At 22.7% G+C, this 18837-nt stretch overlaps 1 protein-coding gene across 7 annotated transcripts; it reads left to right on the plus strand.

The window, feature by feature from the left end:
* Positions 1-291: 291 nt before the first annotated feature.
* LOC102656074 (reticulon-1-A) lies at positions 292-17191 on the plus strand. 7 transcript variants are annotated; one of them, XM_026443073.1, is made up of 7 exons: positions 3373-3833; positions 7555-7590; positions 13934-13997; positions 14537-14744; positions 14949-15157; positions 15497-15602; positions 16311-17191. In XM_026443073.1, the coding sequence occupies exons 1-7, from the start codon at positions 3798-3800 to the stop codon at positions 16360-16362; spliced, it is 711 nt and encodes a 236-aa protein (XP_026298858.1). In that variant the 5' UTR covers positions 3373-3797; the 3' UTR covers positions 16363-17191. The 7 variants fall into 7 exon arrangements, with proteins under 7 accessions (XP_006561768.2, XP_006561769.2, XP_026298858.1 ...); XM_006561705.3 differs by lacking the exons at positions 3373-3833; positions 13934-13997 and adding an exon at positions 292-1418; XM_006561707.3 differs by lacking the exon at positions 13934-13997 and having other exon boundaries at positions 3376-3833.
* The last annotated feature ends 1646 nt before the right edge of the window (positions 17192-18837 follow it).

Consider the following 18837-nt stretch of genomic DNA (forward strand, 5'->3'; position numbering starts at 1 on the left):
GATGTATAAGATTTATTTATTTTTTTTTAATTTAATAAAAATAAATAATATGTAATATATTATATTAAAGATTTATCATAAAAAAAATTGCTAGAATTATGTAATTATGATATGTAGATTATTTTTATTATTATATATAAAATTATAAATTAAAAATATATATATATAATACATAAATATAACTTAATATTAAAATTTTCAAAAATTTTTATTTTTGCGTTTATTGTCACCCAATATATATACATTCCTGGTACAGACAGGAATAGTGGGGCAGAAACCCTCTTACGCACACCCCGTGAGATATTCCGTCGGAGAACATGCTTCAGAATCGAATCTACCTGAAATAGTGAACGTTAAACCAGTTTTTCATTTTCAATGTCTACTGTTTATCATTAATCTTTGAATGTGCATCGTTTTAATAACAAATAAAAAATTATAAGGAATAGAACTATTTGTTTAATATTAAAAAATTCAAAAAAGTGAAATTATATTAAAAAGGTAATAAAAACGCAGTGAAATATCAACGTTATAATTGCAAATTATTTATAAATACTACTTTAATTATTAAATATTTTAAAAATCATATTAGAAAAAAATATCAGAAAATTACAAAGAAAAGAAAGAATATTGGAAGTATCCTAAAGAAAAGTCAAATTCTATGACAGGATAACACTCCTCGCGTGCAGCAAAGATGGCCGAGTTAAAGGAGCAACCAATCAGAAGGGAGCACGATTCGATGGACGATTTTGAGCATCTCGAACACGTCCAGGATGGACAATCAAGTCATCTTGAAATTCATAACGAAAAAATAGAAAAGAGTTCGAAAAATAATTTCGATATGGAACAGGATATGATTAATTTTTCCTCTAATCAATCATCAAACGAACTAGAAGATCCTAGAAAAGCGACAATGTTACTGTTAGAGTCAGAGAAAGGAAAACCGGCTGATGAAAATAATTTTGAGGTTAGATCAAAAGAGCTCGATTTCTTATCAAGTAAAATAGATGACCAATCGGAGGTTATGACGATTCAACCGATTAATAAAAAAGAAGAAGAGAAACAAGAAATTGCAGAAAAAGAAGAGGTTAAGGAAACCAAGATTCCGGATCGTGAAGCAGAAATCGTTCTTAATACAGAGAAAAAAATAGATAATTCATGGAATATTATCGAAAAATCTCCAGTTCCAGAATCAATTTTGAAACCGGAAAAAAAAGAAGAATGTGTAAGTGAAAATGTGCTTGCTGATATAGAGAAAAAGGAACGAATCAGTGCAACAGAAACTGGAGAATCTGAATTTGAATCAGAAGTTGAGGTATCTCCAGTAAAAAGTTTCAAATCAGTAAAACAGGAAGTGAAAAGAGAACCAGTGGAAGAAGTGGAAATTGCACCGAAGGAGATATTTAGTAGTATGGGAATAGGTAAGTAAATTTAATTTTCTATTTTATTAGAATTTTATAAAAGAAATAGCAATATAATTTTTATATTTTCATATTATCAATATTATTATTTAGTAAGTTAAAAAAAATAATTAAATCTAATACACTTTTTTTTGTATATCATATATATTAAATAATTAATGCTCATAAATATTAATAATTAATAACCTACAAAGTTCCGAAAGCATAAAGCGATTAGTGTGAAATTAATTTAGCATCTTTGCACGAAGTGAACTATGCTTCCGGTTAGTTACAACATCATTGTTTTTTTGAACAGTAATGATGTGATTAGTTATTTTAGATATATTATATCCCTTTTCAATATATCTTTATTCTGTTTCATTAACTTATAGTAATAAAAAATTCCACAAAAAATATCTCATATTAAATATTTCATTTTGAATATATTTTTTTGAAACGTATTTAAGAAAATAATGTTATCGTTATACCGTTACTTACGTACAACTGTACATCAAATAACGGTAATTGAAGATTTTGCGCTTGAATTTCTATGTAGATTAAATGTTTATGATTCTTCTTATTATACCATCATTATTATACCATCATTGTTCTTAAGAATTTTAATAGATTAATGTTACTTTTTTTATGATTATAATTTTTATATGTAATAATGTTTATATGTAATAATTAATTGTAAAGTAATTAATTTTTATCCATTAAATTTAATTTGAATAAAATGACCAATAAAATATCCAAGTAACGAATTATCGATTTTTGAATATATGTAGGTGTATAAAAGTATGCAAAGTTGAACAACTATGTATGAGTAATTATATGACATGCGTCAAATGATGTAATATTTTTAGCTTTTTTTTGTTATCAATTTTTATTGTTTTTTATTTAAATAATTCAAATAATCCTTTAAATACTTTAGTTTTTTAATATCGAAATTTAATTTTTATTGAAAAATATAATAAATATGTTAATATTATATTGAACAATGGCTAGAAAAAATTAAATGTTTTATGTTTTTCATAGAATAATTGTTTCTTCAGGATTTTCTATATCGATATTTATTAAAAGTAAAATATGAATTAAGTGAAATTATATGTTGTACCATAAGAAAAAAACGAGTATATTTCGTGTATGGTTTCTATACTGGATCGAAGTAACTCGTATCTTCTCCCTATATTGATCCATAGCAGAGATACCTTACGACCTCTTTTGATAGAACCAATGGGTAGAGCCAACCCATGGGAAAAAATATTTTGCATTAAAAATATATTTTATAAAATAAATTATTAATAATAAATAATATATATATAATGTTAAATTGTTTAAATTTATATCAACAAAATCATATTAATTCAAAATTATTTTTTATAAGCATGAAATAATTTTTTCATTTTTCTCGAAGATATTTTTGTACATGATTTCAGAACGAAAAATTCCATGTATCTGAGTCATGAATTATTTTCATCGTCATACATTATTATAACATATGACGTTTTTCTTGTTAATTATATTAAAATAAAAGTGAAATAATAATTTTATTTATTATAATATATTAATAATCATTTTATAAATTTAAAATGCAATTAAAAAAAAAATTTAAAAAACTTATTTTAATCAAGAAAAAAACTACTTTAATAAATTTAAGAAATGTAAATTGTATAAAATTTTTTTTTTTTTAATTTTTCTCAAACAGATATAGGCGATCAATTTATTGAACAAATTTTTTTTTTAATAATTATTTTGATATATATTATTTATTTTTATTTGAAATCTTTAGATAATTATATTTTAAATTTCGCGTCATCTGTCGCCTTACTTTGGAACTCACTAGATTTTCTCACTATAAAACGCGCCATCTTTTATCAACGAAAATAACTACTTGTTCTTCATTCGAAGCCTTATCGCTTTTCAGTGCGTAGCAATGGCGCATTGGGATGGTGGGGATATCTGGAACTGTCCATGGGTCGATAATACTAGTTAGTCTCGTTCTCACCTCGAAGCATAGTGTGTCGTTAGGAAGTCGCAATATAGAAATTAAACGGAATATTTTATTTTCCTCAGAATTTATTTTAAATCATTTTGTGCATTAAAAACAGACAAAACAAATCAAAAAAATTTATTCGAATGTGCGTAAAGAATAAAATCAGTGAAAAATAATAAAAAGGTGAAAGAAAAAGAAAAATAAAGAGTTTGAATCGGAAAGTGCGTCATTTGCAACTATCGGCTTGAATTGTTGAGGTAGTGTTCGAATGCAAGTCGTCCTTGGTTCTACTGAAACGCAAGGTTAGGAAAAAATGAGAATGGAGCCGGCATGTCCTATGTCTCCTGGGAAGGAGAAAGAAGATGCTACCGCGGTTTGCAAGGAATCATGCTTTGTTGTAGCCAATGGCAATTCTTGCTTCTGGAATATTCTTGATCCATGTATGTTCATTTTTCATATTTGTTTTTGACATAAGATGAAGGATGTAAAATATTTAAAATAATATAAAACAAGTCATATACTTGTTTGACGTAGGAAACAAATTGCAATTCATAATCAGTAGAGTGCGTATTAGTCGCAACAGTAGCTTTACAAGCAAATGACAGACTATTATATTGTATTATATTATATTATCTAATATTATATAAATACTATTTATATTATATATTATATATAGTAGAAATAAAAAATGAATTATTGTATAAAATAAATATATTTTAAAAGAAAATACATTATAATACTTTAAATTGTAAAATTTATTGAGTAATATAATTTAAATATTATTTAAATATAAAAAATTGAATATTCTTAATTAAAAGATTAATAATAAAACTCAGTTTTCTTTTATTATTTTAGAACAAGTACCAAAAAATATGACAAAATAAAAGTAAATTAATACTATTATTGTAGCTAAGTTTAAAGAAAAAATTTGCCATAATGTTTAAGAATAAAATATAAAAGAAATGTATATTTCAAAAAAAATATTGCAGTTAATCTTAATTTTAAAAAATTGATTTATTATAACAAATAAAATTCTTTATTTGTTTTATAAAATTTATATTGATTTTTACATAAATTAATTTATAATTTGTTTTTCATTAGTAAAATATTTATAAGTAATGAATATTATATATATGTATATATCGATAAGTATATTTTTATATTATTTTTATTATAAATTTATATTTTTTATTTTTTATTATAAATAATTATAATAATAATTATAAATAATTATATTTTTTAATATTTCAATTTTAATATTTTTACGTTTTTATGAAAAAAAATCGAAAAGGATTAAAATTCATTTTAATCTTGTTTAGGATTAAAATTTATTAATAAATATAATAAAATTTGACAAAATTAATCTAATTAAAAAAAATTATATCATATATTATATATTACATATATAATATATGATCTATTATACTTTAAAAAGCTTCCTTTCTTCCTTATAAAAGAGGAGAAATATATACATAAATATATTATAATATTATTTCTATATACTTTCTATTTATATGTTTTTTTACTTACAAATTGTTATTCTTAGCTCATTAATTTTATTTTAATCTGGATATTTTATAAAGCTAGTTATTTTAATTATATTTTTAAAAATTTTATTTTCTCTTGATCTCAAAATTTATTTTCTAAAAGACAAATTAACAGATTATAAAAGAAGGGAAAAATTGCTTAACTTTAGAATATAAATGGCTGCTATTATCGCACAAGTCTGATTGTTTTCGTTGAAATATAAATTACATACATTATCAAGAAAAAAGTAAGTAAAAAGAAAGTACAAAAAAAAGATAAAAAATAGATAATTATATAGATCCGGGTGCATGGACTATCTGACATGCGCAGAAGAAACGCGATTTGCAAGAGGATTATTGATCGTCGACTATCGGTTTTTATAAATATATTGCACATTCTATATTATAAATAGCAATTTTTGATAATAAAAAAAGAAAAAAAGAATATTCGAATAGATATTTCTAATATGCCAAAAAAAATGGGGACAAATATATACTCATTGTTTAAAAGATGTTATTACTTTATCAATTGCTTACTTTATATATCGATAGATGTATTAAAAAAAATTGAAAAATGACTTTTTATATTTAGAAATAAAAATAAATAATTAAAGAGTAAATCATAATAATTTTAAAAAATGATACGTTTATTTATTGTCTATTATTTAATAATTTAATTATCTTATCATAAAATAATATCACTAATTGGATTTTTTAAATAACTTTATATCGTAAAAAAACTTTATATCATTATATAAATTAATACGATTTTTTTTATTATTTAATTTATATATTTGATTGACAATAATTATAAAAAAAATAATATTGATAAAAGAAAATTATAATTGAATTAATCTTAAAAAAATAAAAAATTATTTTTAAAATTCATTTAAGTAGATGTGATCTCATATTGTTAAAAAATTGTATTTTTAAAAAGAAAAAAAATGTTTTATTACATAAATTTTAATTAAATCAAACAACTATATATTTAATTCTAGCTTTCGGATTATAGATTTATAAAAAATAAAAAATAATTAATTGTATATTTAATGTTTGTAAATAAATTCAAAGTATTATGTATCGAAGAAAATCACGAATACGAATTTTGAAAATCATTGGATTGAAATATATAGATATCAAGGAAAATATTATTTATTGAAGAAAATTACGAATATGAATTCTAAAAATCATTGGATTGAAGTATATTGATATTGAGATAAAAAATATTATTTATCGAAGAAAATCACGAATATAAATTTTAAAAATCATTCGATTGAAGTTCATAGATACCAAGATAGAACTCGAGGTCAAAGATTGCGCAATATACTCCGGTGCGTTAATTACATCAAGTGCTAACAATCATTTACTATTTAAAAGCATCATTTTTTCTTCTAAAAAAAATTGCTTGAAAAATCTTATAAATAATATCCAATTTATATATATTAAAAAATGTTAATTTCGTTCGTATAAATCGAATATATGTTCCTTTTTTAATAATTAAAATAAAATTCATTGACATAAAGGATATTTTATTTAATCACATTATAATTGATGTTACGTAACTAAAAAAAGCAAATAAAACAAATAATTAAATCATTAAAAAGAAAAAAAGAAATTACAGAATATAAATGCATTCATAGAAAATTAAAATGAATGAGAGCTTGATTCATCATGAATTTTTAATATTAAACATTGACAGTGAATGAACATAATAACTTTTCTCTAATAATTTTAAATTGAATAATGCCTTGTGATTTTATGTTTTTTTATATTTGTACATTGGATAATAATCTACATATATATATATCTCTTAGATTAATCAAGCGATTTGATAAAATTATACATATATTTATCAAAACTTTTTAAAATATTTTTAATTAAATCACTGATAAATTTCAATTTATGTAATCAAATTATTTTATCATGAAACACTCTTCATTTTAATTTGTATCGTGTTATATAATAAAAATTATGAATCGAGTTTTTAGTATAAAATATATTTTTTCACGTATATATTATTTACGTACCGCAAAATAAAAAAGTAGATCTTATGAGTAAAAATTGATTGTACATAAGTTTTGGAAATGGAATGGTTCGATATGGAATCGAAAAAAATAACTGTTTAACAATCGATATGCGAATCGAAATAGGGATCGAAACCAAATATGGTTTGAAATTTCGGTACAATCGTATAACAGTTATTCAAAATAAAAATTCTTCATAACCGCTTCGATATTATAACAGTTTTTAAGCTCTGATTTGAATTCTGAATTTTATTTTGTATTTTTTTTAAATGAAGGATTGTTAAATATAAATTATACATAATATTTCAAAAATTTATATTCAGAGTACGATGTTACTATAAAATATTAAATTAATTTTATTATTTTGTTTTCATTTTTCATTCAACGATATTAATTGAAAGTCATTTCAAATTTATATCTATTATTATCTCTTTAATGAATACTAATGTTAATAAGATTAATTTTATAGCATCGTAATTTTTTATTACACAGCATTAAAAATTTTTTTTTCTGTTTTTAATTCATTAATTTCTCACAGATCATCGTAGAGTAGTTTATATAGAATTATATTAACCAATTATACTAACATACTTCGATTCTGTTCTTTACAGACGCATGGTTTAATCCTGATAGACTCAATCCAAAAGGTAAGATATCAAATTCGATGTTGATGTCTATCAATTTGTTTCTATGTGTTCAACAATTTTATATTTTATATGTATATGTATTTTTTATTTTATTAAATTTTTTTTGTTATATAACATCTATATTTGCACTCATTCCTCGTTATATTCGAATTATTATTTATATATAAATACAGATGTGCGAGAAAGCATTTATTTAAAAAAAAAATTAATCATAATTAATCATAAAAATATCTATTTTACTTCGCAAAAGATAAAAATAAAATAATTTATCTTTAAATACGACTTTATATTTTATTGATATATCATATAAATTTAATAAAAAATTATAATCAGACAAATTATACATTTTGACTATATGAATCGAAGAATGAGTGTATACTTAATTTATGCATAATAAATATATAATAGATATAAAGCAAAAAAAACTCTGGCTGAGATATTTATTGTATACAGGATGACCTAGTTAGAGCTTATAGAAATTCCTATAAATAAATATAGTAAATATAAAAAATGTCTTTAATGGAAAAAAAAATTAAGATTTTAATGTCAATTATGTTATCTAATACGAATAAATTGGAAAAATTGAGAGAAGTTTTGTCGAAGAATATAAAATTATGTTGAGACAAGTTAAGTTTTTGATTTCTTATTAAATTTATTTAAATTTAGTTAAACAGAGATCTGCGAAAATTAATGATATACCGAACAATGGATAGTATAAATATAAGTAACTTGCAGACTATCATCTACTATATAAACTATCATGAGTTTTGTTTGATCTTTGTACCAGCTACAGTCCTATTCGACAAGATTATTATATCAACTATTAAACATCTGTTATTAAACATTTTTCTTTGGTTATTGACTCATAATTTAGCACTAAATCTCGAAGACAATTTAATTTTTAAAGAAGTAATTCTTTTAAATCAAACAATGAAAATGTAATTGTAGTAAAATTTTCGAAAATTAATATCTCGTGAAAAAAGTAATTGTATGCAATATTATTGTCCATAAATTTCTGAAACATAACTCTCGTCGTAGAATTCAGTAATGATGTTTTCAAAGCGCAAAAGCAACTACAAAGATACCACTTTGATGATACAATAGACTACTTTCATCGAATTTCCTTCTAAAGATATTGTCAATTATTGCTTCTTTGTGATTCAATGTACATATCTTAGTGCAAATAAAGCTCTAAATATAATATTATAATATATTATGATTTGAAAGTTGAGGTCATCGACTGACTTCTTCCGTTTTTAATTTCTTCAAAATTGAAAGTGTTTTTAGTTTTCAAATCGAAGCAGTTTTCTTGCAAGAAAAAAAAATATGCACAATGCATTTAAGAAACTTGCATAATCAATTATAATGTAACGTGCATAAGATATCTTGCATAACAAATAATCATCTCATCTCAATTTTATAAATTATTAAGCGCATATTTCAAGAAATAATCTATAATAGATCATTTTCAATGTTATCCAAAATTATAAAATTCGTTTACATTTAATAGTATAAAATGGAACATGACCTAAAACTTTCAAATGCTTTCAATTCTATTTGACATAGATTTCATTGTAATTTCAGAAAAATCGACTCCATCAGTTGAGTTTGTAGATGCTACTTAAAATCTGGCTTTTTTGTTCCCTCGAGTGTAATATTGATTTTCCCTTTGAAGACTATGAAACGAGAGCAGTTCGTACATATGTATATGTGTATGGGTCAAGTACGCAGAGAGTATCGAGAAAATGTGTCAATTGTTGAAAACTTGTATTTGAGATGATATTAAAATTATATTGATCTTTCAAGGTTCGATGATCTGTCTTTCGTTACGATAATTCAATCTTGTTTATACAGTGATCCCAACACTTAAACAAAACGTTGCATGTGAAAAATGGATTTGTTTGTTGAGTATTAAATTCTATATTATGATTGATTAACTTTCTTGATAACTGTGGATAACTGTGAGTGCGAGTATGCTTAATCCTTCCTCTTAAGTTGCAACTTTATTGGATAAGACAAATAAGAGAACAATTTTTGTATTGATAATTTGTGCCAGAAATGTTTAGAGTAAACTTTGCCAATCTCATCATTCAGAAATTTTAATTCATTGTGTCTCCAGATAGATTTGAATTAGAATTTAAATATTTAATGAATATTCTATTAATTTTTTAAGAGATTAACAATAACATTAGAATAATTTTGAATTGAAACACTTGTAAGACAATTCTATTGAATCGCTATTCCTCGTCAAAAATCATGATATATTGTGCGATGTATTCTAAAAACAAATCTAAAAATATATTTAACTAGAGTACTCGTTTCCAACTTATTCAGAACAACTGAATGAATGTTTCAATCATCGAATCAAGACAATGTCCATCCAAATATCAATTTAAGTTTCAGCTAAACGAATAATTTTTCCTCTTAGATATCCTCTCGTTCACTCTGTTTATATATCTTCCAATCGTTCGAAGAAACATTGTTAAAATTTTCCAGAGTGATTTTCCCCTCTCTTTTCCCCCTTTTCATTAAAATTTCAATCGAATGAATTCGTGCCGCGGTCAGAATCCAAAAAAGCCGGAGACGGTTGGCGACCATAGCCGAAGTTAAATATAGTATCCAGCCGGGTTCGAGGCTGTTGGTGCTCTGCCAGAAATCTCGAAGGGAACTCTCGCTTTTTCTTCGGCGAGTCCACAGTATCTATGTCTACCAGAGAGTGTGTACCGTGTTTCTACCAGAATTTCTTGATTTAATTTCTCATAATCGGTAGAATACGAGTTTGTAGTGTTCGCCGCCAGTGTTCTTCTCTCTTCTCTCTTGTGTTGCACGAGATCTAAGGAAGGGATAAGTGTATAACCAGCGGATAGAAACATGGCCATCACGAGGGAGGAACGTGAGTAGATGCTGAAACGAATCTGAATCAATTCGATGGCAGGTATATGCTGGTTGTGAACATTGACAGACTGCCAGTTTAACTTTGCTGCGCAGACGCAGTTACGTCAGAGATTTAGAGAGGGAATTTTTTGGAAATGTTAATGATTTTTTTCTAGTGTCTAAAACTAAGCTAAAATCTCGAAGATTATGTTATAGAGATATTCTTAAGATCTAATCTTAAATATATCTATAATATATAATATATAATATCTGTAATAAATCTATAATAATCTTTATAGATTATTAAATAAATCTATAATAATCTTCAAGATATTATTAAAGATTCTTCTTTTTTTTTTTAAATAAATAATGATAACGGAAGAGATTTCTTTTATTTGGTTAAAAATTGATTAAAAGTTTTTTGAAAAAAATTTAATTAATTATTGTTATTATAAATTAAGATTCTGAGAAGAGGTTATAATAGAATTAGATAATAACAATCCGAAGATGTTAGTAATGATTATTTAAAAATTAAATTGCCGTTAATTGTAGAAATTGTATTTTTGATTGATAAGTTTGATTTTCTAAAGATTATTATGAGTAATCAGAAAAATTTCTTAGAGATTTTTTACTCTTATCCAGAGTACCTGCAAAGATTGGAGCATTGCACTGTTTTCTTTGAAACAGTTGTTACTTTTAGAGCTTGGATGTGATCCAACTTGCTAAAAAAATCGAATTCTTTGTTAAATTTTGTTGTGAAAATCATTTCTGATTCAAGAATTTTTTCTTTTATTTCTCATTTGTCATTGTCTCTATTGTCATTGTTGTGACTATTGTCACAATGTGATAATTTTATCTAAAACTGAAAATAAGAATATTTTTTTTAATAATTTTTTCTATCGAAAAAAAATCATTCTATTGTTATTCAAAAAGATGTTTTTGTTAATATTGACATAAATTTTACTTAAATATTAGATTTTATGGAATTATCAACAATCCATAGAAAATTGAGATTAAAATCTCATTATTGAAACTATTAAACCTATTTAAACAGATTTCATATCTTTTGTTTTTATAATTAACAAAAATATATGTATGCTAAAAAATGTTTATTACAAAATTAATTTTATTTAAATATTCGTTATAATAATATATATATTTAAAAAAATTACAAATTGGACATTTTAATTTTAAGATAAATGTCACAAATGTCATTACATACTATTCTGAAAATTTATTTCTATTTTATATTATTAAAATAGAGTGCAAAAAAATAATAACTTTTTAGAATAATTAGCATATTCTAAATAATTAAAGAAGCTTAATATGCAACATGATAATAAAGAGAAAATTATAATTTTTAAATAGGATCTTTAGTATATAATTTATGGAGGAAAAGAAATAATGAAGGATCAATAAAGGGTGAATTCGCCAAGGATAGAATACCAATTGGCAGGTGTATTTCTGAGAATAGTAAAAGGGATAGAGGCAATGGCCGACACTGCGACGCCGGGCGTCGCACTACCGGAGACAACTTATTGATTTTCTACCACCAAACCGCGCCCGACCGTTTCCCTTTATCCTCCTCGTTCGACACGTGATGCTCATGAACGATATATCTCTATCTTTTATGCTCTAGTAAACTCTTCTTCATATTTGGATCTGCTCCAAGTCTCGATTCTGATTGAACTTCTTTAATAATTTGATCCACAGATGTAAACAATTAAATGAATTAAATTAACTTTAATATCTTGTATATTATTTGATTTTTAGAAAGTATCATATAGTGATTGTTTGATAAATGTTATATTCAGATAGATTTTTTGAAATTATAGTATGATATTTTAAATAAGTTATTGAAAAAATATTTAAGTTGAAATAAAATATTTAAAAAAAAATAAAAGAAATATAAATTAATCGACAATGAGGCTTTAACTAAAAATCTTGTAAAATTTTTACCAAAAAATAATTGGTAATTATTTTATTAAAATTCAGCCTAAAAATTCATTTTTTGTACATTTTTAATCGTTAAAAAGATATTAAGTTTTACAGTTTTAAATAATATTTTATTTTAAATATAATAAATATAATATATAATATTTTTATATTTAATAAATATTTTAATGCATTTATTCTTTAATATTATTCAATAAAAAATGTCGTCAGTTGACAAAAGTAATAATTTAAGTATAATATAATAAACGTTTAGAATATATATTGAAGTTTTAAAATTCATACGGCAAACTGAACTTGTACATATACTTCCATGGCATACCATATAGTTTTCCATATACAGCCTTCTACTTGATATATTAGTCATCGATTCTTTACCCTCACCTTGAGGGCATTGCTTTCAAAAGAGAAGTGATAAAATATGGTGATTATTTGTACATTAATGATAACGAGTTAATCTTATAAAATATTAAGTTGTAAAATAGTAAAATTGATAATATTGAAAGTTTTATAGTGCTAAATAATTTTAATAAATAGTTAAAATAATTTTAAAAAATATTTGAAATAATTTACATTTAAAAATTGATACATCAAGAAATTGATATTTTATACATATATATATTAATATTTTAAATGAATAAGTATTTCATATAATGAGACGTTGGTTAAATCTTTCTTTTTTTTTTATATAATTTTAATTTTTCTTATAAATTGAAATGACAAAATTATTCAACTTTCAATGAAATAGAATTAAAAATTGGAACAAATGATATAAATTCGTTTGGCAGAATTGTACGATGTTGAATAGGCCTTGAAAATAATTTAATAGAACATCCTTTTTGGATTAGAGACAAAGCCGACAGCAAAATTTGAGAATTTCTATTATTAGATTACATTCAAGGCTATCTACAATTAGTCGCATCAATCATTATTTCTCAAATATTTAATTAGAGTATAATTAGTTTTATTATCTAAATCTTTGAATTTTTTCATTCATATACATTAATTCTTAATAATTTTAGATATATATATATATTAAAATTATAAATTTATAATATATTTCTTAACTTTTAATTATAAACTGTAGATATATAAAATATATAATAAAAATTTTATCGTTAATAATATAATTATGAAAAATATAAAATATATTCAAGACTTGAGAAAAAAACAATACAATAATACTAAATATCGAATATTACATAAATTAAATTAATTAGTTATTTAAAAAATCATTAAATCATATTATATTTATATATAAATAGTAAAAAATATTTTTTTTTCATTGTAATGCTTATTTTATTTTTCCAATTGTTTTTTCTTTCTTTTATTCCAATTTGTTGATTTGTTATTTCCCTCTCCCACTTTACTCATTCTCGTATCACGTATCTCTTTAATATTACTAAGATATGTAAAAAGTTCCATGCGCAAACGAAACCGTGGAAAGAGGTGGCAGTTCTTGCTTAGCTTTCCATGCTTTCAATTTCTTTTATAACGTAGCTTCTTCTCTCGTTAGTTGAAAATGGTGCGAAGAAATAATTCAAGAACACCTGTCGAGGAGTTACCCGATAGAAATAGCGGTGAGTTTATCTCTCTTCTTTGAAAGAGATTGATATCCGATTATTTTCATTAACATATGGTTCAAGAGCACGTGTCTATAGAAAAATATCAGGATTGAAAGATACGATTTATTTTATATTAAATAATATTTGAAATTTTCGGAATTTTTATAACTATTATAAAATTATTAGGATTTTTATCATTTTGATCAATATCTTGAATGATATATCATTGAACTTGTCTCAACATTTTAATTAGATTTTGTTGATTTTAGTTGGAAATAAATTATAATAATAATTTTGAATATGGAGTTTATATTTCTAAGATAATTTTATCAAATATCACCCTGTATATGTATATAATATTTTATACAAGAAATTATCTAAGGAAATTATTCTGAATATTGAAACAAGATATTGTTTCATTGTTACTGCTTTATACATGACTACTTATACTATTTGTAAATTAATAGGAGTTTTAAAAATGTATAGATTACATAATAAAAGTATGGTAATTGTTAGTTTGAAGTTTCTAATAGTGATGTATTTTTCTATTTTAGTGGCAGCTTTAATTTATTGGCGTGATCCAAAGAAATCAGGCCCCGTGTTCGGCTGCATACTTGGCGTGCTCCTCTCGTTGGCCTACTTCAGTCTGATAAGCGTTCTTGCTTATTTGTCTCTTCTTATCCTCACTGGTACCATTGCTTTTAGGATTCACAATACCGTCCTTCAAGCTATTCAGAAGACTTCCGATGGGCATCCTTTCCAGCAAGTATCATATTTTTGAAAAGATAAAAGTTAATAAAAAATAAATTTTTTATTTTATGCAAATTTAAAATATATAAAATTTTATTTTTTTTATAAAAGGATAAATAATGTATTTAAATGTTTCACATTTTATTTTAGAGAAAAAAAATTCTAAAAAAAAATTAGAAATGAAATAAAATATTAATATACTATTTATAATTTTAGAAATATTTTGGAAATGGACTTAACATTGCCTGCGGAGAAGGTGCATGAAGTAGCGGATGTGGCTGTCGCCCACTTAAATGCAGCAGTTTGTGAACTTCGTAGGCTCTTTCTTGTCGAAGATTTTGTCGATTCTTTGAAATTTGGTGTTCTTCTTTGGTGCCTCACCTATGTGGGTTCTTGGTTTAATGGCATGACTCTAATTATAATTGGTAAATTTTATCATTATTATTATTTTTATATTTTTTAAATAATTTTCAATATTTTATACATAAGAAGTTAAGTATATAATTTTCTGATGAATATTTATAGATAAAATAACTTTGCGAAATATTCTTAGTTTTTTTTTTTGTTTGTACAAACAAAAAAAAAATCGTATATATATTCATTTAGAAATATTTATAAGAACGATAACTCAATGAAATATTCAACATAACAAAAAATAATTTGTAATTAAATAGCATACTTATGCCATTATATAATTATTTAAAGAAAAATGAGTTTTGAACAAATGATATGGTTATATTCGATTTAATCATTACTTTTTGCAGGAGTAATCGCCTTATTTACATTACCGAAGGTTTATGAGACAAATAAATCACAAATAGATCAAAACTTAGCACTGGTACAAAGCAAGATCAATGAGCTCACTGCTAAGTAAGTACACTTCATCAAATAAATATCAATATCAATATAATATATAATATATATAAATATAAATATCAATATTTTATAATAAAAATAATAAAAAAAATTTTGTGTCTATAAAACGTTGAATTGTCATTCATTATCAAATAAATTTTTAATATTTAATCTTAATACAAAAATTATTAAAATATATTTTATTAAATAAAATAAGATATGATATGATATTTTATTATATATATTGTAAATTTTCCTATTTGAAAAATGGCATATATTCTCTTTGTAATCGGTAATTTATTGCATAAAATATATAAATATAGTTTCTTGATAAATAATTGATTGATATTTAGATTTTTTTATATAACTAGTATTTATATAAATAACTAGTATTAATATAATTATTGCATTGATATATAACTATAACTATATAACTATAATATAACTAGTATTAATATAATTATTGCATTGATAATAAATATTTTGATAATAAATATTGTGATTTTACATCACGATGTAAAATATATTAAAATAATATCTTAAATCAATTCTTTTAATGAAATGGAAATTTAATCCTTTTAAACATATTTATGTAGTTTATACATATATAGATAAATTAGATGTATTTTACATGTATTTGTCATTAAAAAAAAATATTTTGCAAAAGTGATTTTAGATTTTGTAAAAAAAAACTTGTATTTAAATATATTTTAATTGTTTTAGGGTGAAAGCTGCGATACCATTTGGCAAGAAAGAACCAAAGAAAGAAGAATAAATATGAAAGTTTACCACCACGCGGGAACAAAAGAAATTTAAGCGAATTTGTCGGATACTTGCGAAATCCACGCAAGAATGAAAAAAAGAACAGTTATAAAAAAGAATGGAAATGATTATAAAAAAAAAGAAATTTAAAAAAGATAGAAAACAAAACATATAGAGTTTAAAGAAATGACGAAAAAGAAATATTTACAAGAAAATGCAGAATAGATAAAATGAACAGCAAAATGAAATGTTATGCCAATGTTGAAAAAAAGAACGCTGAAGAAACCTATTAATTTATAATAATATTATAATATTATATGATATAATATAATATTATAATATGTATATATTTTATTATATTATAATATTATGATATATATTATATAATATATTATAACATATATTATAAATGATTCACGAAAATAAAAGATAAAAAAATATTCTTAGGATTGTAAGGTTTAAAAACAGGATAATTTTTTTTAATTCTGAAATTCCTATGTACCGAAATAAAAAATGATAAAAAAAAGTAGTTACAATAGAAGCATGGCTTACAAAGAAAATGTAATGAACAAGCATTGAATATATGTATATGAAAAAAAAGAAAGAAGGAAAAATAGTGTTATATAAAATGAGAAGTATTTCTGAAAGTGCAAGAAGATTGAAATGTGAATCACAATAGGGTAACGGCTTCTAAAGAAAGAAAAACGAGAAGAGGTCACAAGGTAATATAAAGGAAAAAAACTCGGCAATTGGATTTTAATGTCTGATGTCGTAAAACGAGTATTCCTTTTTTGGATCTACAAACTGTCCCTATTAATCGAAATAAACGGAAAGAAGTAACATTTAGCGATTATATTAATTTGTTGCGATAAGGGAGACGGTATAGAACCCTTTGGTGTACTCTGCAAAAATAATGAACGGTGCAATGCGTGTGTCTAAGGGTTTTCCGATTTTCCTTCTATTTTTTTGTTTTTTCCTCGCACTTTCCCATACCATTCCGAATTAATATTTCTTCTTTACATAATGATATGCGGTCCCATTAAAATTAATTTTAATTAATTATTTATTTTTCAGTAAATTTCTTTCATTATATATAATTATTGAAAAATATCTTTAGTACAAAGATACTTTTTTTTTTCTCCTAATCTTTAATTTTTTGCTTTGAAATTTACATTTTCTTATTTTTCTTTCTTTTTCATTTATTCAAAACATTTTATGAAAAATTCAATTTTTTATTGTTAAAAAATTTTTTATAATTAAAATCATGTACATAAATAGAGTTAAAATAATTTGTTTTATAATACATTGCTTTATTTCTCTCTTTTAGAAATTTCAAATTTGCATTCATATTCTGTAAGCTTGAGTTTTATAACAAAATATAATGTAAGATTTTTTAATTTATAATATTATATAAAATATGCACACATTGAACGTGTGACAATAATAGATTATATTAAAATTATATTAAAAATGTTAAGAATGAAATAATATAAATAGTTTAAAGATAAATGGAAATTCTTTTTGTTTTCAATAAATTTTATTTATTTTGAAAAATTTAAATAATTTCGTTAAAGGAAACTGATTTAAAATTTATATTAATATTTTTTTTTTTTTAACAAAAATTTCTATAATAATATTTATTATTCTATAATATTTTCATTATTCTTTTTTAGTATAAAAATTTAGATCAGTTTCCTAGATTTTTATACATTTATATATAATTACATTTTTTCAGTTTATATAAATCTATATTCTCTTTATCTATTTGTAATTTTGTTCCCTTAATAAAATTTATTAATTTTATAATTACCAATTATCAATTTTTATCATTTTTTGATGATTGGTATTTTCAAAAATTTTTTATTTATGATATGTATAATATTTGTTTAATATTTGTACAAAACATGTTTAAATTTATTACTTAAAATATATGCACTTATTTATGGTTATATCATATCAGTATAAGTATCAAGAAATGAAATTTATATAATTGTAAATATAAATCATGAATTTTTATTGTTTCAGCAAATATCTCTTAGTTCTTACTATTCTTAAAATTTTGTTAAAAAAATAAGCAACGAAAAAAATAATTATTAAAAATAATAATTAATTATAATTTTTAAAAATATTAATAAATATGCATAAATTTTACTTTATGTATAACTAATTGATGTAAAATCAATTCTTCATAAAGAAAGAAAATGCACATGATTCTGTGCATGTGAAAAAGAAGGAAAAGAGAATGAAAGAATAAAAAAAGACGAAATTTGTTATTTGTTTTTTATAATATTGTTATGAGTATTGCATGTTTTAAATTATTTTTTAAATAACGCTATATATAATATATTAATATTATTTAATTAAAAATTAAATCATAAATTTAATTAAAATTGATTTTTAATATGTATCTAAAATTTTAAGATTTTATTTATATAAAATTTATATATAGAAATTTACATACGGCTCAATTAAATTTTATTGAGGATTA

The sequence above is a fragment of the Apis mellifera genome, linkage group LG9 (assembly GCF_003254395.2).
Source record: "Apis mellifera strain DH4 linkage group LG9, Amel_HAv3.1, whole genome shotgun sequence".
In the NCBI taxonomy this organism is placed as follows: Eukaryota; Metazoa; Arthropoda; class Insecta; order Hymenoptera; family Apidae; genus Apis; species Apis mellifera.

Excerpts from the sequence above, each read along its gene's own strand:
- LOC102656074 (XM_006561705.3), top strand. The coding sequence starts at position 692 with ATGGCCGAGTTAAAGGAGCAACCAATCAGAAGGGAGCACGATTCGATG. Across the intron at positions 7,591-14,536 it reads TGATAGACTCAATCCAAAAG|TGGCAGCTTTAATTTATTGG; the intron begins GTAAGATATCAA and ends TTTCTATTTTAG. Across the intron at positions 15,158-15,496 it reads CATGACTCTAATTATAATTG|GAGTAATCGCCTTATTTACA; the intron begins GTAAATTTTATC and ends TACTTTTTGCAG.